This window comes from Solanum tuberosum, unplaced genomic scaffold (assembly GCF_000226075.1).
Source record: "Solanum tuberosum cultivar DM 1-3 516 R44 unplaced genomic scaffold, SolTub_3.0 scf00104, whole genome shotgun sequence".
Taxonomy (NCBI): Eukaryota; Viridiplantae; Streptophyta; class Magnoliopsida; order Solanales; family Solanaceae; genus Solanum; species Solanum tuberosum.
The window spans coordinates 719462-742559 of record NW_006239030.1 but is presented as its reverse complement, the minus strand read 5'-3'; the positions used below and the strand labels follow the sequence as shown (position 1 = coordinate 742559).

The 23098-nt window shown below is 33.9% G+C and overlaps 2 protein-coding genes across 3 annotated transcripts; one reads left to right on the top strand and one right to left on the bottom strand.

Annotated features, from left to right (window-relative positions):
- The first annotated feature begins 4288 nt into the window (after positions 1-4288).
- LOC102598625 (protein trichome birefringence-like 6) lies at positions 4289-7232 on the top strand. The gene is made up of 5 exons (XM_006349121.2): positions 4289-5153; positions 5339-5531; positions 5616-5806; positions 6470-6628; positions 6719-7232. Exons 1-5 carry the CDS (start codon positions 4420-4422, stop codon positions 7038-7040), a joined length of 1599 nt encoding a protein of 532 aa, XP_006349183.1. The 5' UTR covers positions 4289-4419; the 3' UTR covers positions 7041-7232.
- A 110-nt stretch (positions 7233-7342) lies between these two features.
- LOC102598283 (histone-lysine N-methyltransferase EZA1) lies at positions 7343-21664 on the bottom strand. 2 transcript variants are annotated; one of them, XM_006349120.2, is made up of 18 exons: positions 21559-21664; positions 20907-21008; positions 20024-20295; positions 19284-19445; positions 15004-15088; positions 14654-14809; positions 14528-14575; positions 14384-14455; positions 13768-13885; positions 13248-13647; positions 11113-11257; positions 9781-10001; positions 9147-9278; positions 8984-9071; positions 8837-8884; positions 8613-8741; positions 7935-8012; positions 7343-7867 (listed from the first exon to the last, which is right to left on the bottom strand). In XM_006349120.2, the coding sequence occupies exons 1-18, from the start codon at positions 21604-21606 to the stop codon at positions 7682-7684; spliced, it is 2490 nt and encodes an 829-aa protein (XP_006349182.1). In that variant the 5' UTR covers positions 21607-21664; the 3' UTR covers positions 7343-7681. The 2 variants fall into 2 exon arrangements, with proteins under 2 accessions (XP_006349182.1, XP_015164983.1); XM_015309497.1 differs by lacking the exons at positions 20907-21008; positions 21559-21664 and having other exon boundaries at positions 20196-20282.
- Between the last annotated feature and the right edge of the window lie 1434 nt (positions 21665-23098).

The following is a 23098-nucleotide window of genomic DNA, read 5'->3' as shown; positions in this document are numbered from 1 at the left end:
TGATTTTCAAATGGAGGGGATTATATACGATTCTTCTAGTCTTTATAGTGGTCTAGTAAGTGCGATAACATCGCAGCTTATGATAGATGTATAATTATTTATTGTATGAAATGTGCATTAAGTGAGTTTGAAAGTTGTTATGAAATAAGTTGTCTTAATGATATATGTATGAAATGTATATTAAGAAAGTATGAAATTTGTATGAAAGCGAGTCCAGTAATCTAAAAAAAAGTTATTTGAAATTTTGACGAATTGTATGATAAGTGTTTTAAGGTTGTATTAATTTTGAAATTTTATTGTTGACATTTTTGTATAAATTTGTGTGACATTAATGAAGTATTTTCATAAAAAAATGTACATATTTGATGTATGAAATTTGTATTAAAATAGTATGAAAGTGTTTGGAATGTACTATTTGAATTATATCTGTATGAAATGTTTTTTGATTGAATATAAAAAATTGTTTTGTAATGTTCTGTCTGTCTGAATGATAATTGTATTTCGAATTGTTTGTTTATAATGTGAGACTAATTTATATTTTTTTTAAATGAAACATGGAATTATGTTGATTTTCAAATGGAGGGGATTATATACGATTCTTCTAGTCTTTATAGTGGTCTAGTAAGTGCGAATAACATCGCAGCTTATGATAGATACTAATATAAATGATTTAGAGATATTAAGTGGGTATGAAATCTGTTTTGTAGAGTACTGTCTGAATGATATTTGTATGAAAAGATAATGACAAGTGTGTATAATTTTGTTATTATAATGAATTTTGTGGATGAAATTTGTATGTTCTTTGGATGACTAATTGTTTTTTTTTTAACGAAACAGGGAAATATGTTAATTTTCAGATGGAGGGGATTATATATGAATGTTCTAGTTTTTATAGTGGTCTAGTAAGTGCGATTAACATCGCAGCTTAATGATAGATGGTGATATTAAATGATATAGAGATAAAATATATACTTAAAAAATCATTAAGTAGTCCACATTTAAGACCAGTTTATCGTTTGCGAAATTCCTTGATTCCAAACGTAATTCTGTACCATTTATTTTCACAACAAACATGTCGTCTCTGACATTTTCAGATTCAAGAATCATCAAATGCCACAATAGTTGACATTGAATCTTTATGTTGTGCATGTCATAAAATACACGAAAAGGTGTTTGTTCCAGAAATTGTTGAAACCTCTCTTGCTCGAGGAAAACCAACAGATCAACAAACACATTCATGTTTGTACATGAAGACCAGTGTGTATCTTCCTTGCCTATAAAATAAAATTATGTATACTAAATTAAAACATACTTCATACAAGTATTATTCATGTTTCATACACATGCTTATAGATAAATTTTAGTAATGCCTTATACCATATTTATAAAAAAATTCACACCAATTTTATTCAAACATCATACCATTTTCATGTGCACTATGGCATTCATCAATCTACTTTCATAAATTTATCGACATACGCTAAAAATAATTTAACAATTTTAATACATTAATGATAAAATTGAAAAAAGAAACCTTTCTTAATAGGAAAAAATCCCAATTTCATATAAAAATTATTCAAAATTTATACAAAAACAGAGTAATTAAACAAGTCATACAAATTGCATACCAAGTTAATAATTCATACCATATACACAATTAAGAGACAATCACATCAATGTTATTATGCAATTCATACCATTTGCATATCAATATTGTATCAAAATTCATACAATATCCATCAATCAAACATTAAATTCAGATTCATACACATTTTTTTCAGATTTCGAACAATTTTTACACAAACAAATATTTCGAAAACAACAATAAGCATAATGTGATATAAAAAAAATCACTATTTTAACTAATGTGAAAATAAATTAAATATAATACTTATCCTAACAACTTTTTTTGTGTTTTTGGTATGTTGATATTTCTGATTCCTTCTTTTTTGTTGTTCTTCTTGTTGATGGTTTTGAAGATTGAGCAACTTCTACATTTGTTGTTTTTTTCTTTTTGATTTCACTAGCAAAATCAGAATCGTAATCAGAAGGGGTTTCAATAATTTTCCCCTTCCTCTTCTTCCCCTTTTGATTTGCCTGGATTGCCCTTTTCTTTACTTCATTTTTTTTCTCTTTCCGATCCTTCAACTGAGATGAACCACCCGTTGCCTGATTTTCAATATTCGCCGGATTTTCAACAAATTTAGGCGGGGGGTTGAGTTAATATATTAAAAGTTGGAGCATGAACTTCATCAGTAGAAGTTCCTTCAACCAATCTGGGACTCTTTCGAGGCGTTTCAATGGGTTTCTTAGACATGAGACAAGGTGAAAGTGGGGTAGTGGGGGTGATGGCGTGTAGATTTGAATAGGCGTGGGTGGAGGGTGGTGGGATTGAGGTATAGGAGGTTTGGAGTGTAACATTAAACAAGGAAGTCTAATCTATGTAAATCCCTTAATATGTGTAACTGATGATTTCAGTTTTAAAAAAGGAATTGAAATCAAATTGATTAAATATTATTAATTAATAATATAAAAATATAAACAGATTAATCATTTATTAAATAAATTGAAATTGATTTTTAAATTAAATTAAATTTAATTGATATGTCATAACCCGTAAATAAACTGTTATAAGTAAGAATTGTTTAAAAATATGTTTAAAACCCGTAAAGTTTACTTTTAAATGTGTATATGGCGTGAATTTTCCATTTCAAATTTCTAACCTCGCGGAGAGAGGTGCACCCAGTCATAATCACATTATGTGATACTTCAAGTGTGGGTTCACACATCTATATTTCAATATTTTTTTGTGTATATGGCGTGAATTTTCCATTTCAAATTTCTAACCTCGCGGAGAGAGGTGCACCCAGTCATAATCACATTATGTGATACTTCAAGTGTGGGTTCACATATCTATATTTCAATATATTTTTTAAAATATCACACTACTATATATGATCTCGGGATGGAACCATGGGTTCACGTAAACCCGGTGATCCCTTAGATACGCCTCTGGATGAAGGGTGTCAACGTTCTTTATGAATAAAAAACTTGATGCTTCTTAATTTTCTGGAATAGGACCTAACTAGAATTTATTTTTTATGACTTACTTTTGAAAATCTATCCTGATTCATTTGATTTATTAACTCTAAAATCTATTATTTATAATTATTTAATATTTGAAAAAGATTTATTGAAATAGAATGAACCCATGTTATAAAAGTTAGGGGCAGTATGGGACCTGGCCAAATTTTTTATTCATTGCCAAGATGTAACTAATTTGTTTTAAAGGAAAAGAAAAGAAAAAATATTTTTCAATAACCATTTATATTTTATACTTACAAAAAAAAACGTCACCCGTTTTTGTCACCATTTTTTCCATAATTCCGCCAGAATCTGAGCACACGTTTCCGTTATCTGCTCTCTCTTCTGAATAATTTATCATAATTTTGTGTAGTATTCTTATAATCACTTATAAATTATACATAATTTTTTTAATAGATTATTTATATTTCAAAATTAAAATATCTTAGGAGGAAATATAAAAATTTGCTGTAAAGGAAATATAAAATTTATAACAAAAAATAATGGAAATATAGAATATCAAATCTGATTTCTATTCTGGATTAGTTGTTTGTATATTGCTATCAAATTCCACCGCACCCTTGGATGTCAGCATGTGCCAGTGACTTTTTTTTTTTTAATTAAAAGAGAGAATTTTCAACACCTCCCTTAAGTTATGCTTTATCACATATAAATTAAAAGAATTTAACATTTATTATATATATTTAAAAAATAATTTTAATGAAGATATTATTAATGAACATTCGAATTCCTTCATTTACATTAATTATTCACATTAATAATTTTATACAAAATATTTTGACCAAGAGAAATTTGGAAAATCTTTTGAAATATTTTATTCCTCCTTACCAATGACACATTCTAAAACATCAAATTTTCAACCAACGAACAAATAAACTATTAGCTTGTGGACCACAGGGAGTAGCTCGCAAGTTAAGCACCGCTGGCTTGAAAAAAGAGGGTCATGCCTCTTGCCCTAGGTATATTTACAGCATGTGCATATTTGACAACTACTCCTTTGAATGGAGTTTAGGTGTAACCAAAGTTAAAGAAAACCAAATTCACTCACTTTTGTCAATTCTCACATTATCCTTTTCCACCACCCCATCATCAATTTTGTCACAATTCTCATTATCTGCTTTTTCCCGGTCATTGTTTTATTAATCATTTTGAATTGAACTTATCCATTTTCTTTTGATTAGTTGTAGTACTATATTAGTATATTAAATTTTGCATGTGCCCCAGTGCATTACCATACCTTAACCACTCTTCTTGACTTGTAGTGGAGTACTATAATAGAAGAAGAAAAAAACCAGTTTACTCAGAGAAAATCTCATGGAGAAACAGAGAAGTTTCTCCATTAAACCTACAAGGCTCTGGCTTTTCTCTTTCACCATTTCATTTTCTCTAATCTTTTTCATCTTTTTCTCTATATGGGTTCTCAACATTCCACTATATAGTCGTCAAGAAACTCATTTTCAGTTCAACAGTACGACTACTGCTGCTGCTTCAGTCTCTTTGGGTCTCAGATCTCCTTTTCAATCTTTAACTGGTCTTCACAGAAATTACTCAGCAACCCAAATCAAGAACTCGATTTTGGTGAGTACCCATTTCAGTAGAGTTGAAAATGAGTCCCAAGTTTCTAACTTTTCAACATTTGAGGGAATCTTGGAAAAGGAAAGTCAGCCACAATCAGTGGCTTATGATATAAATAGTGAATTTTTTTTGACCTTTTTCGGTAACCGTTCGACCAAATCTGAAACTGTTTCTTCTAAGGGTCTTGAAATAGATAGTACCAATAGTAGTATTCCTATTTGGAATCAGCAGCAGAAGAATGTGTCTATTACTTTGTCTAAGAAAGAAGAAGTTTCTAGTGATGTGCTTCAGGTGGTGAATAAGAAAGAATGTGACATCACAAAAGGGAAGTGGGTTTTTGATGAGAGCTATCCTTTGTACACAAATGCTTCATGTCCCTACATTGATGAAGGTTTTAGTTGTGAAAATAATGGGAGATTGGATAAGAATTATATGAAATGGAGGTGGCAACCTCAAGATTGTGACATTCCAAGGTAAAACAATAAAAACTTGACTCTTTTGCCCCTTGTTTTTTCCCTCTTTTTTGTGTATGTGTGTGGATCCATTGCTTAAGTTGTACACTTTCATTGTCTGGCTAGTGGCTAGTAATAAAGTTGGAAGAGTAATAAGAAAGTTTGAAATAAAATAATTCTTAGCTTGTGACTTTTGTATGGTACAGATTCAATGCTACTCAGATGTTGGAACTTATTAGAGGTAAAAGATTAGTGTTTGCTGGTGACTCCATCAACAGGAATCAATGGGAATCGATGTTGTGCTTGTTAATGGGAGCAATAAAAGATCCAAGAAAGGTTTATGAAATTCGTGGCCGGAGAATAACCAAAGAGAAGGGAAATTATTGTTTCAAATTTGTGGTAAATAATTTAAATTTTTGATTAACTGAATATGCAAAGAATTGTGTTTTTCCAGTTTTCAATTTTTTGGTGTCATTGTTGCAGGACTACCAATGTACAGTTGAATATTATGTTACTCACTTTTTGGTTCATGAGGGCAAGGCAAGAATAGGTAGCAAGCGGGTGCAGACCCTGCGTATTGATACGATGGACAAAGGTTCTTCAAGATGGAGAGGGGCTGATATTCTGGTCTTTAACACTGCTCATTGGTGGAATCACCATAAAACTAAAGCAGGGTAAGCCTTTTGTTAACTAGATTATAGCCAGGCAGATTTACTGTTCTTTTTCTAGCTGGTATACATATACTATACACTGATTATACACGTATTATATATGGATTATACATCGGCAGGCTATTTTTAGTTTAAAAAGTTGGGTGGACGGCTATTTAGGTTAATTCTGCTACTTTGTTCTTCTTCGAGTTTAAGTTCTGCCAAAGACTAATGGTATGAATATAATTTGTTCTTTAAGAAGTTCTTAGTGTAATGATCCATGTGAAGATCTATTTTAGAATATGGTACTTGGAAGTTACTAGCAGATTTTTACTGATGTTTAATTGGAGAAGCCTATATTGGCCTGAGATGAGCTTAAATCTTGCGACATGATTAATGAGGATTCATGTAGATCAAATTAAACTTGTTTGAGATTGAGACAAATAATTGTTGTTTAATTGGAGTAGCCAACATTTCGATATGAAAACCTAGTCATGATATTGTGATAGCATATAGAAAGAACCTAGCAATACCCCGGTTAATGAGCTAGATGTTTTTTGGTGAATCAATCCTGTCAATTATTACTATGAAGATAGAAAACAAGTTAGTGGTATTCTTGCGTGTGATGGATGTTGCATTACCTTCTTCTAGTTACTCTCGCGTATATAATCGGTACTGTCACAACAGGAAGAATTACTACCAGGAGAGGAATCAAGTACATCCTCGTCTTGATGTTTCAACAGCTTTTGAAAAAGCCCTGACAACTTGGGCATCATGGATTGATAGACATGTCAATCCAAGCAAAACACAAGTTTTCTTCAGGAGTTCTGCTCCTTCTCATTTCAGGTATGCCTTAATATGCTTTAAACTCATTGTTATAAGATTTGTGATGTATTGGCTTTTCATGGCTAATCACCCTCTCCTTAAATTGGACAGTGGGGGGCAGTGGAACACTGGTGGGCACTGCAGAGAAGCTTCTCAACCTATCCCTGAGACTTACAGAGGCGAATATCCAGAGAAGAATATTATAGTGGAGCAAATAATAGGCAAGATGAAGACTCCAGTTACTTTTTTGAACATAACTGGTTTGTCAGATTACAGGATTGATGGTCATCCTTCTATATATGGAAGAAAACCGGGTAGCTCTTCGCGTGTTCAAGATTGTAGCCATTGGTGTCTCCCTGGGGTTCCAGATACCTGGAATGAGATCTTGTATATGCATTTAGAAAGTAACAGAAGAAAAAGTTTGCCTAACTGAAGCTTCATCCTCAAATTGTAATTCTTTCATTTGTTCAGCATGTTTGATAAGCTGTATATAGCTGTGAAGTTGAGGTTTGTCTTTTGTTCTCTCTTGTTGTGCATGTCTAGAGATGGCAAATGGACGTGTTAGTCAAGATTAACTTGGACGGATTAAAATAGGTTCAAATTAATACATCCAAAGTTGCAACAATATGAACATAAGTTCTTCCAAATATTACATTTGGGTTCACCTTTGTTCCCAATATCAAAAAAGAGATTCAAGGCAAAACTGGTTATAAACAGAGTAAAAGGAAACATATCTATATAAACTGTATTATTATAAGACACCTTGTGTCCAACACAAGTAATTTCTTTCACCTGTTCGGATGACTACAGTATACATGTTTCTTTCAACATTTTTCTGCTTATTCTTTACATAGCTGGATCCTCTCTCCTATTACTTCTTTAATGTCTTGTTATTATTAGCACACAATAATATAATAAAATATGAAGGAACCCCACAACAAAGAAAAAACAAATAAATATCTTTACGACTCTATCACTGTATATAAGAGATGTAGTACAGCTTCCTATGTTCCTCCTCCGTGTTAAGCACTCCACAATAAGATAGAAGTGGTTAAGCATGCTGTCTCAATGAGATTATTGGTGTTTCTTTGGTCGACCTTGAGGCGCTGGTGAATCATCTGTCTTTGTGCCCTCAGGTTTCCTAGCCCATATTGGCGCTTGATCAGGACCATAACGATAATCATAGAAAAGCTCCTCACTAGCTTCAATACGTTCCTTTGCAAATATCCCAACTCGATGATCACCAGCAACCAGCATTACCTAAAGAAATGTCGAATCAGCAACAATCAAAAGTTTGTTGAACTCTAATACATAGGATTGTATGTACCTTAGCAAAGCAGTTTGGGTTTGATGAGTGATTGGCAAATTTCAGCTTGTCTCCCTTCCGATAGGCATCGAGGACATACTACAATAAAGAGATGAGAGCAGGAGATGAAATGTTATCAAGGCTCATAAAATTCTCTAACAAGTTAGCTTAAGATGACAAATTAATAGACCTTCTAGATCACAACTCAGTCATATTTGCAAAGAATGAAAAAAAAAATATACGGTAACCTCAATATCAAAGAATTAGGATTGAATTGCCAAAAGGAGAACACCCCTAGTAAAAATAATGAAAGCTTCATTTGGAATGACTTGTTTAGCTTTTGATCCCCAGCCCAGGGTTCACTCAAAAGGAGGGATTAGTTAACTGCCTTATGTTATTAATTTGATCATTCCTTCGGTTGAAGAAATCAGGCATACAGGTAGAAGAATCCAAAAACTTGAATGACAAGTAAATCCGGAGGACATCACAGGCTAATAATTGGATATTTTGGAATTGGAAACTTTAATGCACCAAATTCACCACTGAAAATCATAACAACTTCTCTGAACCAGACATTCTAGATTGTTGAAATAAGAGCATATACCTGCTAGGGTATACAAGGCAGGGCGGTTGGTCCTAAGGTTCAGATTTTGCAATACAAGGGAGTATCAGAATATCTCAAATATAAGCAGGGATCACCTGATCATTCAAGTCGAAAAGGAAAGACGAATTTGCACGATCATATATTTTCCCCCGCTTATCTGCTTCTCGATGAGAAATTAATTCACCCGTATATTCTCCCAGGTAATCATTTTTGTAAACAGGGTTCTAGACGCAAAAAGATTAAACAAATTAAATTAGTTTATTAATATATTGTAGTACTAGCTTAAGGAGCAAGTGTGTCACACAGGAATACGGTTTACCTTCAGGAAGGCTCCCCATCCAGCAACATCAGATTTTGACAGCAGAATCTGTTATAGAAATGACGCAAGACAGATTGAAAAAGGAGAAAAGGGAAGATAGACAGTTTCATAACAGAAATAGTAATTGAAACCCCTAAAATGTCTGACCCTTTGTTGCTGCCTTAGGAGGAGCCTCATGTTACCACATTGACCTTCTCCTTGCCTAGGAGGCTCACCCAATGAGCCATCACCACAGCTGAAAAGTGTGTGTCAATATTCCAAGCAGCAGTACATGGGTGAATTTAGAGGCTACAGTTTAGCAACATTTTACCTAACCCAACAATTGCGGCAGACATCAGGATCACATTCACGTCCAGCAGCAAAACATGGACATTGTCTGCTTCTGCATTGACTCTTTGCACAGTGGCATCCACGGAAACGATTTTTACAGCTTTTTGAGCAGCTGAAATGGAAGAAGAGATATTAGGAGATATGACAGGTTCCTGAAATAATATCGGAAAGCGAACAAATGAATTCCCAACTAGCCCTAAGCAAACCAAAAAAAATAGAGCAAACATCAAGTTAAACAACTTTTTTAACAATGAAAACAGTCAAGGACATCGAGCTGCAGTCTTCTTTCACATGAAAATGAATGCAATTGAGGACATAATTCTAGTTTATTAAGTCCTGTTCAACTATGCCGGAGTTCAATGTATGGTAAATGCAACAAAAAGTTGATGCACTGCACTACTCTCATCTGTGGTGAGCACAAATGATCCATTCATAGCATCAAACAGAGCAACCAACAAATCCAGGAGGAGGGGAGGGGTGCAAGAGAACAAGCTTTATAGGAGGGCATGAAAGTAGTTAAAAGAAAAAAAAATAGAAGAGAAAAAGGTGGACTGGAGAGGCATTTGACTTAACAAATCAAAGACGAAATCCCTTATTGATAAAGCTCAACATACCCACAATACTTTTCACAGCAAGTACCATTCTGCAAACAAGGACAATGCTTTCCACACATCGGCTGACATCCACATGGATTATATTGTATACATGATTGATTCTTTCCATCGGCCATTCTTCTCCAGATTGAGGGATGCCCAGAAGACTTTGAGGAATATTTCAGTTTGCGTGTTCTGCCTCTTCTACGAAGAAAACGTGATTTTGTCGGAATATCTAGCTCCTAAATAGACAAATACATCAATTAGTTGGATATACACCATGAAGGAAATAACTCAAACTAATCTAGGAAAGTGGAATGCTAACAAAATAAAATCAGCTGTTTGAGCATTTTCAATTCCAGTAGCACCTTATATGGTAGTACGTATGTTCCACTTATAGCATGAGAAATTCAAGGGAAACAAATATTCTCATATATGCATCAATTTCCAAAGAAGAAGATCCGACTTTCTCAAATTCCTAAAATAAACTAGTGCATCATCTGATGCTTCAAAAATGAACTAGAAGTAATTCTTGACAATATGATTCTTCCTTCTGCATGTGAAAATATCTTATTCTGGCTAGAGAAAACCATGGTTTTTTCTTTGAGAGCCAAAAGCTACCCCATCCTTGTAAAATACATAAAAAGAGGGTACAGAATGTTAGAGGGTAGCATTGCCTGCTGCTCCAAATATTTATAACTGTCAAAATGGTCTCATGAATACCAAAAAAGATCCAAGATGCCTTTTCTTTTTATTGCAAAGATGATAGCTTGGAACAGTTTGTTCAGACTGCTTTGTCCAAGTTATAGACTGAAATTAGAAGTCTGTCCTCTAGTCAAGTACTTTAGCTCTACATATCTTCATGTGAAAAAAGACAAGTACACTTTTTGTACACATCCCTGGATTATACTACAAGAATTAAAGTAATAACCTTCATGAATTAACTTTTTAGGTAATTTGTTGTAAAGTGAGATTAACGAGTGCCTGTATTATAATTTATCGCACTAAAATATTGATATGGACTTTGATGCAATGTGATGTTTGGTTTTGCAATTGGGCTAACTTTTTTCTTTTGAACTTTATCATTGGATTTAAGTCCATCATTTGGTAGGGAAAACTTTTACCATTTTAGGATTTGAAGAGAAGACTAACAATCCCATTAACAATATCCTTGTCCTTGGATTAAAAAATATCAGCATAAGGAGTTAGTCTTATGAGGACAAGGATAATGTTAATGGGATTGTTAGTCTATGGGGACACTGCTGGATTGAAAAATATCAGCACTAAAAGGACAATGCTGTACAAACACCCAATGCATCAAGTAAATGAGTAGGCATGAAGAGGAGCACAAACCATGTAATCCATGTCAGTTTTCCCATTATCCTCCGAAAATAAGCTTGAGGAGCCTCCACGTTGTGCCGCTGCTCTGTTATCCATGTAAGAGGATACCTCCATACAAGTTTTCAAGCCAGGAAGTAAGTTCCTAGCAATGAGGCAACTGCAATGAATGAGATATCCATTAGAGCTGATACATATTGACATAACAATCTGATTTGAGCATATCACTTGACCAAATATAGTTCAACAAGAATCTGTAACCAACACTTAATCAACTTCATGTATTTAAGAAGTACGACCAAGTGGTGAGGGAGGGGTTTAGAATATGATCTGCATAAAAAGAAAGAGCAGATTTCTCATGAGGGACTAAATGAGCTAAAGTATAGTGTAGCATTTATACATGCGCTCCTTTTGTCTCGTAACATGAAAAAAAAGAACTCTCCTTAAATGTAAAAGGGTCCCTGGAAGGCCAGAAAAAAGATGAATGTTCCCTACTTTCACTTCTATGATTGACTGATTGATTGATACTGAGGAAAGTTCAGCAACTAATCTTGGCATAGAAAGAAACAAAAACTTATATTAGCTAACATATGGTCTTTTATACAATGGCATATCACGGGTAAAGTGTAACAACAACAACAACATGCCCAGTGCAATCCCACAAGTGGGCTCTAGGGAGGGTAAGATGTACACAAACCTTACCCCTACCTTTATGGGGAAGATAGACTGTTTCCGATAGACCCTTGGCTTGAAAGAAAAGAAGAATTTGAAGCACTGGTGTGAGCTAGATAAATATCTGTGTCCCCATCCTCTCTAGCCATACAGCTGTAGCCCACATACTATCTGTGTCCCCACTCCTCCTCCAAGCCCCTTAGCCGCCAACTATACCCCAATCACCTAGGCTCTGGTGTGAGCTAGAAAAATATCCCTGAGTTCGATGCTGATTCATTTATCACAATAATACAAGTGAAAAGGACTCCGAAAAACATCTGATACTCCATCACCTTCATATTGTTTATTGCTTAAATGACATCAATAATACTTCTGTAAAAGATAATTTAATATAGCATAAGTTCCCAGAAAATGCAGTACAGCTAAAGCCATCTCCTGTTCATAGCCCACCGACCAATTCATACTTATCTAAACTTTCAACTATCTGCAATTGCACATGGTTCCTCACAGGAATGTGTGCCCTTTTGAGTCCAAAGCTTAATCAGCACTATAATAGCTTCTCCCAAATATGGTGGCAGATGGTACAATAATATATGTGCCTGTAGAACCATATGAAGTACCTCCATCGGAAATTATTACAAGCATCTATAGAATGTGAAGAAAATGAGGATTGGCTATCTGGAAGCCCCAGGAAAGGACTGCTTGAAATTGGCGGGAGACACAAAAAAGATAGCAGTATATCCATATGGAAATCCTTTAAATGAGTACAAAGAATTTGGACCTTTACAACAACAACATACCCAGTGAAATCCCACAAAGTGGGGTCAGCATGTGGAGCTTTGGATCTTAAAAATAATTTCACAGATGTTGGCTTGGAAACACTAATGTGTGTAGCTGGAAGAGAATGACAGACAGTTTCTATTTCTGAGTTTGACCTATCATTGCATGCGGAAACAGCGTCTTGCACAAATACAAGGTAAGGCTGCATATATGAGACATAATGTGGTCCGCCCTTCCCCAGACCTGAGCATAGCGGGAGCTTAGTCCACCGGGCACCCTTTAGTCTGACACTCTGACTTATCATTGCATGTGGATGAAATAGATTGCATGGGTTGTAAAGTTTTAAGGATTTGTTACCACTGACCTGCGTACTCCCAAAAGTACCAAGTGACATGTGAAGACTCAGAGAGACTCCTTTTGTTTTTACCATCTAATCTCTCACTCTCTGTTCTGCTGTCAACAAGAAACAACTACGAACTACCTTACCAGATGATATCCACATGGAAAGAAAAAACCTAGTGTAACAATTTTTTGTTAAATCTCAAAGAAAGGTACAAGTTAAATTTAAAACAGTCATTTCAATCTTTTTCATTCACATGGACATGCATTTCTTACCACTGATGATTTCAACCTATTTTAATGTAAAATAATTGTAATTCCATTATTGAGGAAGAACCAATATCAACTAAAAATCATACCTATTTCTCCCAAATATCTCTATCCCCTTTAAGTATAGTTCTTTCTCTAGGGGTTTCCATTCTGGTACATTTTTGGAGCAGGATGCATGCTTCACAGTTTCCTTTATAGTGTCCTCTGCTTCATTTCTGACATTGTCCCCAGTCTTATGCAAAGAAGTACCATGATTATAGCCAGACTGATCTGGTGCTTGTGAATGTGATACATAATCATTGGTGATAATAGGCATCCCATTGCTCTCAGATCCATCTTCTGCTGCCACACTAACAGCAGTAGGGAGTGACAATTTCCTTCTCTTACCAGAAGAATCTTGTTGGTTATCCAAAACTAGATCTGACTTCTCTAAAGTTGTGTTTATAGACTCTGATACTCCATGCTTCATTTTGCTATCAATGTGCTCGTCTATTGTGACAGGGAAACATGCACAAGTTGAACCAGCAACAGATAACTCCAAATGTTATAGACAAGACAAGAAAAATCAGCAAAGCGATCTGTCATCAAAAGTGTGTGAATCATCGTCACCTGGATCTCTAGTTCTCTTGATGTCCATAGTGCTACCTCCCGCTTCTGAAGTGTGTTTTTCTAGTCCTTCCACTGGATCTACAGTTGAATATTTAGTCTGGTTTGCCACACCTTTTACCTAAAACCTCAAAATGAATTTCTCCCACATAAAAAGCTGAAAGTGAGTGAAAAAAGAAGAAGGGACAAAAAGGGAAAGAGCAAGTTAGCAAATGAGAGCAGTCAGTAGCAGTGGCAAGTGTTACCAAAAATGAACTGATTATGTAATATAAAGGAAAATTTTAAAATCAGAATGGAGGTTTTAAAGCCTAGAAAATAGATGTATATTTACAATCATCTACTCCACAGATGGTAAACTTGGCATTTGACGGTCAGATCCAAAACTAGCAAACCAGCTAATACCAAAGTTATATGTTAAAAGCAGAGCTGCCTAGATACTTAATGAAAAAGCTAAGCTGCTTAATTAAAAAAGTTTGCGAACTAAAATACTACAAATATTCCGGACTAACTCAAAAACAAGGGTTATCTTAATATAAACCAAATCAATGATACAGTGAGGGGAACTCCTAACTTAAAGAAGTATGATCTACTTGCTTGTGTATAAATGTCAAAAGAATACCTTAAGATAACACCAATCACTGCAAGGTTTTCTATCATCTTCAGAATCAGAAGAATAGGGCTGCTTTTCAATCTGCCAAATGAAAAAGACTTTCAGATTTTCATATACAAATTCGGTAGAATAAGCTGGGCTAATTATACTTACAGCATCAATAAGAATTTGTGAACAGCCATGCAGACGGCAGTCGAACACCTGTTTTAGTACAGGGAGCCAATTAATAACACATTAAACTTCTGTTTCAGTTAAAAGAAACACGTTTCAATCACATACCAGACAGCGGCGACAGAAAAGGTTATCAAAAGAATCTAAAGCAGCAGTAAGGCTTTTGTCCAGAAACATACTCCCCCCAAATCCACTTTCCCTAGAATCTTTCAAGCTTTTGCCGTCTGTATCTTGATGTTTTTCCTCAAGCACATTACAGTGCTCCTAATAAACAAACAAACAATTACAAATCAGATAGTATACAAATTGATTTCACAGGTAGCCACTAACAAGACAACCATGAAAGATAGAGAAACATGAATCAACACGTGAGCAAGCCCAAACACACATAAATGAGGTAACTAAAATATCTACTATCTATAAGTTCATTACCCAATTACATCACCAACTCAGTTTACCAGGATTTCAGAAGTGGTGCCTCCAACATACTGGGTCAAGATGTCAAGAACTTCTTCGTTAAGCCCAAACTCTTGTGAAGCCATCCTGAATCCCATAAAGTGAAAATAAGATGGCTCTGTGAGAAACAAAAAGAGAAGCAAACTGACAAGCACAACAAAAAAAAATGTTTCCTGTCTGAAATCTGAAAGCTGCTACACCCTTTCTGTCAGAAAACTACTAGAACGAAATGCTAGCAACTCCCTCCAGCTGGCTAAATATAGGTAGGATATTCTAGTTCACTGAAGGTGCGTGGAAGCTTACATAAACATACAGAAAGCTACCTATTCTATCCAAGGGAAGGAAGTGTAATATGCCCATGCTACTGTGGCAGGAGACTGGGGATAGGACAAGATAACTAATCATCTGTCAATCCAACAACTTACAACAATCAAATCAACACCCTTCATACCAAAAAGAGATGATTTTGGATGTATGAGAGTCAAAGCACCTACTTTTTGGTGTATATCTGAACATTGACCTTCTTTATGGTTTTAAAATTACATATTTAGAGACTACGTAAAGTGATACAGATCACAATGTTCTATTAAAGTACTTACCAATTTCTATATGTTTTGATAGTTTTTTTTTTTTTTATAACCGTGGCGTCTGGACCAGCTTGCACGCATCTTGACCAATACCACGGGATACCTTCCACCAACATTATGTACAAGTAACTGTCCACCAAGCCTAGGATAGATGGGAAGAAATCACCTAGTGTTTTTTTTGTCTCCGTTAAGATTTGAACTGAGACCTCATGGTTCTCAACCCACATCATTGACCACTCACCTTTGGGGCTAATAGTAATTATATGCGGGATAACGGGAGTATTTTTCTTTACCCATATGAGCTATGAGTGTCTGAGGAAAACCTATCATCATTTCACAAAACCAAAAATTAAGGAAATCTATGGACACAGAAAAAAAATAAGAACAGAGCTGAAAGGAGAAATTGTGCTCTGCATCTGTATTATTCAGGAAACAACAGAATAAATCTTCTAATTCTAGTAAATGGAAATCTCAAATGTAAAGAAAATGGCAAGGATAAAATTGCAGAATTTCTTTACTGTAACACTTCGGAAAGTTCGAAACGTTTGAAGGCCATTAAGAAGTTCTACACATTCTAACTACCTTAATTTGTGTTTGAACGAGGGCTAATGATATGAAGCACATCACATGGACACGATGATAAGTATACGAGGTATATTGGAAGTGATTATGGGGTCTAGGAGAGCCCTGGGACCAAACCAAATTGGAAACCACACTACGGATTAAAGTTGCATAGAAATGTGCACAAAGCCTAACTTTAAACTAGCATAACTCCCAATCTATAAAGAGTTATGGTGTGCACTATATATCAAATTAAAATTTTTTTAGTACAGTTTCCAAAGGTTCAAGCCATTAGTTATCTGGATATTCATACAAGGAGATATGGCCATTTTACCAAAGACTGACAGTGCTGTCACAGGTCATGCGACGCATAGCCATAGCAACAAACTTCCAGGTCTATATAAAAACCAGTTTCAGGACAGAATTGGTTTTTGAGAAAGGGGTTAGGGTTGTGAGCTCAAAAGTGGCAATTTGATGCTTGGGAGCTCTATTACAAACCAAGGTACGTTACTAATGATTTTTTGAGTTAGTTATACCTGATATACATGGATTCTAACATCATTTAAACAAACAAATCTATAAATTTTATCAAATTGTTCAAGAACACCAAAAATCCCAAGCTTACGGTTTTTGAGGAAAAACTTGAAGGAGGTAAATACACTACCTAGAACTTGTTTATTTACTAAGGTCCAAAGTATTCGTTGCTAGTTGTGGTGGTTGAAAGAGTTGTAAATGGAAAACTCTAATTGTGTTGGAAGTTGGATAAATGGTGAGGAAGTTTGGATATGCTTTGGCCTTTGATGTATTTGAGATACCGTATTTGTAGATATCGACTTATTGATGATGTTTGGATAGTTTATCAAGTTGATTGTCATAGTATTATTTTGGAGCTTGAAGTTGAGGTAAGTTAAGACTTACTCTTCTTGAGGTGTTTTCTCTACATGTGTTCAAGATAATAATGTGTAATGTGAGGCAATACTTGTGGGGGCGAGCGAGTGTGGGTCTGTTAGGGATGCGTTGGAAGTCATTAATTTAAGTATTTAATTATATTTTAAGTTGCTCTATTTATTATTCTAGAATAGGGTTTAGTTTTAGAGTTTCATAAGGATTAGGTTAAGTTATAGTTATTAGTTTGGAATAGGATTTAGGTCTCCTACTTTCATAAGAATTAGACTTCCTATTGATGTAATAAGACTCCTATTTAAAGGGGCTTTTGATGAATAAATCAGTAAGTCATAATTCAGCAAAAAAGCAGGAGATTAGAGTTCTCTCTTCCATTGAACTCTAAGGTTTTAGTCTCCCTTTGAAGAGCTGAAGAGATCGAAGTTCTCTTTTAATGAATTCTAAGGTTTCAGCCACCCTTTAACGAGCTGATTTATATATCGCCCTGTGAATCGAACCTTCCCTAAAGATTCATAACAGGGTCTCTCCATGCTTTATAAATTGGGTTGCATATGGCATACCAATGATTTATAAACAATGTGTAGATATGAAAATTTAGAGTTGAAGCTAATTGTTGAAATGCTACTTGAAATGAAATTTCATAAGTTTATGAAGACTTGCACGATTCTAAAGGCACGAAAACAAATATTTCAATTGTGTCAAAAATCACATTAAAGTGCTTATTTGTTTAATTGATTTATATTCAATAATATTTATGCTTTTAACAACCAAATGATTTGAAATAACACTTGATGAATACTTTGCATCTTAAATCTTCGTTTGGTAAATGCTTTGATAGTTTGAGGAAAGATTATATATTGTTTTTTGTTCAAATAGTTTGGATTGGCTATGAGCGCCATGATTTGATAAATGCACATATATTTTAGGCTACTAAGTCATGAATCTATTTTAGAATATTTAAATTGTTTTGGAAGTTACTATTGTTCACCACGATTCGTTTCAATTAGATTCCGGTTGTTGTCACAAAATTACATGTGCCAGTGTAGGCATAGACTCTACCTAATGGTAAAGGGATAGGGTAAAGTGTCCCCATGGAAGGGTATAGTGTGCTATAATAGTATGGTTGAGTCGATTCGTACGGCACTACAATTAGACGACTTGAGCAAGTAGGGTATATGATACTTGCCACTAAGTTGATCACCTAGTTGACCTTGGATCTTGTGTCGGTGTTGGTATAGTAATCCCGGTGAAATGTAACATTTCCATATATTTAGGCCTAATGAGCCGAAAGTGATTTCAATGAGTTAATTCAATTGAAATGAAAATTTATAACTTTATTTAATCATGCTTGAGAATAACTTGTTCATTTATTATTGAAAGTTTATAAGGTTTCTGAAATGGAGTTTACGCTTGACTTTTAAGTTCAAATGTTGAAATTTCAATTTGATATCAATGTATTATGTTTTATATCAAGTGATACTTGCATTGATTTTCTAATAAAGTCTTGTCCCAGCTTTGACTGAGAGAGAGAGAGAGTCAATGATACTTATAGAGTCTGTGACAATGTACTCTCAGCCCTCTTTAGGCCCCCTTTATTTTTCATATTTCAAGATGAGGCGTGACACGTGATGAGCAGACATGGCTAGGGTGACTCTCTTCCTAATATATATGTTGAGGCACAACTTTTATTCCGTGGTAGCTAGCGTGTCCCTTTTTCATTTCTTCAAACAGGACTTGTCCCAAGAGTTTAATTTTATTCCATTGTATAGAGGCTCCATAGAAAGTTGTGTTTGGTTGTAATAATGGGAGTTTACATGACATACATGGAAATACATCCCTTTTATTTTGATTTCATTATTCTTGTGAAATGCTTCAGGTATGTTCTTTTGAAGTTGAAAATATTTCATGATTAATTTGAAAATGTATAAAAAAAAGAAGGTCAAATGGCTTTCATGCATATGGTCAGGATGCATCATATGGGTTTGGTTTGCTCAGGTAGGGTAGTGTGTCGTTAGCTGGTCACGTGGATTTGGGGCATGACATATACAAACCTTCCCTATGTAAGCACTAAGCATTAGTTGCGACATAGAGAAATAAATCTACATCAAATCCAACTCTTCGAAACAGTCTATGCTCAATTTTTCTCATTGACACAGAAGCAAAAATCTGTTTAACAAATGAACAATAACATTTTATAAAGTTGTAATACATGCTATATTATCTGAACTCACCTAAGAATTTTGTCCTCTCCCTCAGAAAAATGACGTTTCTCTTCCTCTGGTTCTGCTATGTCTTCCTCACTGTCACTACAGATTAGTGCCTCGCTACCATGCTGGTCATAATATATCCGCCTTCTCCCAACCACTGATTGATCTTCAGCCATTCTTTGATTTCTGTGTTTTGTGAAGAAAAATTGAGAGCAAAGAGCAATAAAATCCTCAATTTGAATAAGCAAGAAAGTATAATCATGGTAGCATCAATTATTGGCCTAATCGAAAACTCAGAAGTACATAATATAGAAGCTAAAGAAGAGTAACTGGAGAAGGAAGATGAACAAGATTAGCCTTAATGCATGATAATGGATGAATAATACTACTGAAAACTAATTTTCCCCCAATCTTCTCCAAGCTATTAAATTGTGGAACTGCCTTAAGACTTCAGAGTGGGACTTCAGCTGTTGATGGTAACTTATCACCAAAATAGATATTAAAAGGAAAATAAATCCACGACAAAGGCCAAATGTTCTATCTCAAGCTTGTCATGAAAGTGTTTTGTCCAAAACAAATACGGAAAATAAAGAAAAAGATGCAAATTTTAGTGCTTCTAATTAAGCCTTATACTGGCGAAATATTCAGATAGCTAACCAATGTAGCTAGCACAAATGCTATTTTTAGAATTTCTTTCCTTAAGTGTCCTCTTCTATGGACTTTTTCACAGTATTGTACTTGAGATAACTATGATTATCACATACTTGTCTAAAAAGATCCAAGTAGTATATGGTGGAATGTTCTGAATGAAGGGAAGTCTAGCAGTTATTGAAGATACGACTTCCTCTCCATTAGCATAGTCCCTGTCTCCTGAACCTTGAACAAGTCCACCAACTTTGCAGAGGGGACTTGATATTCTTAAAGAAAGCATTTTACCAGTCCCAGAGTTCTTCATAGTATCACTCCTTGACGTAGCCAACAAAAGAAGTTCAGAAACATGATTTTCTAGCTTCCTTTTGTTCTCTTCAAGTTTGTCCTACACAAAAATAACCATGTCAGATAATCCTTTGCCCTTTCTTTTAATTATGGTTTTTTTTTTTGGAGGGAAGGGGTTACAAAACCACTATACATGTTGTGCCCATCAATTAAAAGAAACATTGTAAGCAATTATTCTAGCAAATTCATATGACATAGCACTCGCATTCTTCATTTCAAGTACAGTTTTTTTTGTTGATGTTTTGTTTCTCCAAGTACAGATATATCCTTTTATGATATATCTGTGTGTATATATGTCAGCAAATTGGCAGCCCGCACTTTTAATTGTACACTTTAAATTTTTTAAACTTCCACTCAAAAGTCTTCCAATTGGAAACTCAGAAAATAGAAGTTACTCACTAATTGCTTTGCTCACAGAACAAGAATTAAAAAAACAAAATCTGTTAGAAAAGAATATTCATTTGAGATCAAAGTTTCCAATGACTATTCTGCATTAACTACGGTATGGGTTGGCCGAACACCGTTCAACATAGAAAGAGATAAAGAGTATCAGAGAAATGCGAAAGCCTATCTGTGTGTTTGCTATGATATCAGCAGAAATACAGTTTTAAGTGTTGAATATAAAATAGAGAAATGCAAAAGAACTAGTACCCTAACTGAGAGAACTCTGTCCGTTTGAATTTGCCTTTTCAGCTGATTGATTCTGTACGTTAGAGATGACGAAGAATCCCCTTCATTTTCTCCATCGGACTTCTGTCAGTTTAGAAAGATAAAGTTTTCATCCATACTTAATTAATCAAAAAGAAACACAAACAAATACTCAGCTATAATTGAATTGGGAAAAAAGAAAAAGTTTAGACCTCATTAAATTACCTAGTAAAGACTATATTATCTGATGACATTAAAACAACTCATAAAGAGGGGAAAAGAACTCATAACCCATAATTTCATTCAACAAGGTAAGTTCAATAGATCATTAGCTAGATTGACAATTAAAGCTTAGTAAACACAATCCAGGAAATATGTAAATCACACTACTTTCCTAATTCTTACTATTTCCTTACCCTTTCCCCCTGTTTCCTCATCCATTGGAGCAAGGAAAATGACCAAGAACATAAAAAAATCATGTTTTTCTTCAACAAAATTTCATAGTTTTCCAAGAATCTCAAATACCCCACAACCCCACAAGAAAAGATGGATCAACAAGATGATCGGGGTAAAAGGGTGTACAAGAAATAGTCTAATTTGATGATGTGATAAACTAAAAAAACAATTCAAACACAGAATCAAGAAAGGTACTGACAGTGGGTGTGGGCGCAGATTCAGCAGAGATGGAGCTGGAGGAGATCATCAAGTCTTGTGTAGATAATTTTTCACAACAATAGGGAAGTGAAGGTATAGTTTTGATGAAGAATAAAGGAGGAGAGGAGAGTAGCGGAGTGATAGGAGACTTGCGTGGAGAGGGACTGATGATGTGACATGAAATCCGAATATGATATTACAAAAATATACTCCCACTATAAACGAATTTCAGATAGAGTTAAACTATTTTTTTATTTTAGAAAATATGCGTATAATATGCTCTCTTTTTTTCTTTTCTTTTTCAAAATTCATAACGTGTAATTTAATAATTTAAGAGTGTTTGGACACCTCATTTTTTTAATTATCTGAAGTTATTAACAAAACTAGAAAAGCTTTCTTGTTTCTATTTTCTAATTAGTGAGTTTTAAAAAAATAATATTATAAGTATTTATGTAAATATAAAATTTCTTATTTTATTCTTAATGAAAAGTTTTTATAATCAAACTAATGTTATAAAACATATGAGATTATTAAGTTCAAGTCTTAAAACTACATAAATGTTGTTGTATGTTTTTGGCATTAAAAATTCCAAATGTCTTTATTTTTTAAAAAGTTTCTATCAAGTCATCACCTAAATTGAAATGGAAGAAATAAATACTATAATAACACCTAGAATTGAAATGGAAGAAATAATAATTATTATTATTATAATAAACGATTTTTTTGATAAAATAAAATAAAACAATGTCACATTTATCCTTGTACTTAGTCCGACTAAAAATATGGTGGCACTATTAATGTTGTGTCCGTTTATTATTTTTTTTAAATTTACTCATTTCAAAACATTTCAGACCCACATATATTAAAGTTGAAAATTCATATTTGATTTCAGAAATTTTTGATTGAAGTGTGTATAAAAATTGACTAAATTTCAATTATGTGTGTCTGGAGTTGTTTGTCATAATTTTTATTTTACAAATCTCAACAATTCAACATCTATTTTTTCTCGAAATAAATTCAAATTTAAAATATAAACTTCATATATTATAAAGAATAAATATCAATCATTAATTTATCAAAATAATAATAATCTAACAAATTCATTTAATATGACAAATGATTGTAAGAGTTGACTAAATTTTTCAATTATATACGTCAAAAATAGTAGTAATAATAGAAGATGAATCATACACTTTTATATGAAGTTACTTACTACTGAATATTCATCCAAATAAAATATAAAATAAATATTAATTAAAAAATAAAGTTATCCAACTTTTTTAATTAAAAATAAATAAAATAGGGTGATCAAGACAAAGTCACTTCATGAATTCCTTTTAATTATACACGTAAATTTCAATTTGAATAAGCATGAGATTTCAGCTTATTAATTACTTATATATTATACTAGATATAAGACCCCGTGCCAGCACGGAGCCCAATATATATATATATATATATATATATATATAATTATATTATGGAATTTGAGAAGTTATTGAAAATTTTATATGATTTTTAAAATATTTTAAATTGTTAGC

What these genes read in the sequence shown, in the direction of transcription:
- LOC102598625 (XM_006349121.2), top strand. Translation starts at nt 4,420, where the DNA reads ATGGAGAAACAGAGAAGTTTCTCCATTAAACCTACAAGGCTCTGGCTT. An exon ending in ATTATTGTTTCAAATTTGTG is followed by an intron (nt 5,532 to 5,615) that starts GTAAATAATTTA and finishes TCATTGTTGCAG; the next exon opens with GACTACCAATGTACAGTTGA. An exon ending in CACCATAAAACTAAAGCAGG is followed by an intron (nt 5,807 to 6,469) that starts GTAAGCCTTTTG and finishes CTGTCACAACAG; the next exon opens with GAAGAATTACTACCAGGAGA.
- LOC102598283 (XM_006349120.2), bottom strand. Translation starts at nt 21,606, where the DNA reads ATGATCTCCTCCAGCTCCATCTCTGCTGAATCTGCGCCCACACCCACT. An exon ending in TTTTCTGTCGCCGCTGTCTG is followed by an intron (nt 14,576 to 14,653) that starts GTATGTGATTGA and finishes GTACTAAAACAG; the next exon opens with GTGTTCGACTGCCGTCTGCA. An exon ending in ACCCAAACTGCTTTGCTAAG is followed by an intron (nt 7,868 to 7,934) that starts GTACATACAATC and finishes ACATTTCTTTAG; the next exon opens with GTAATGCTGGTTGCTGGTGA.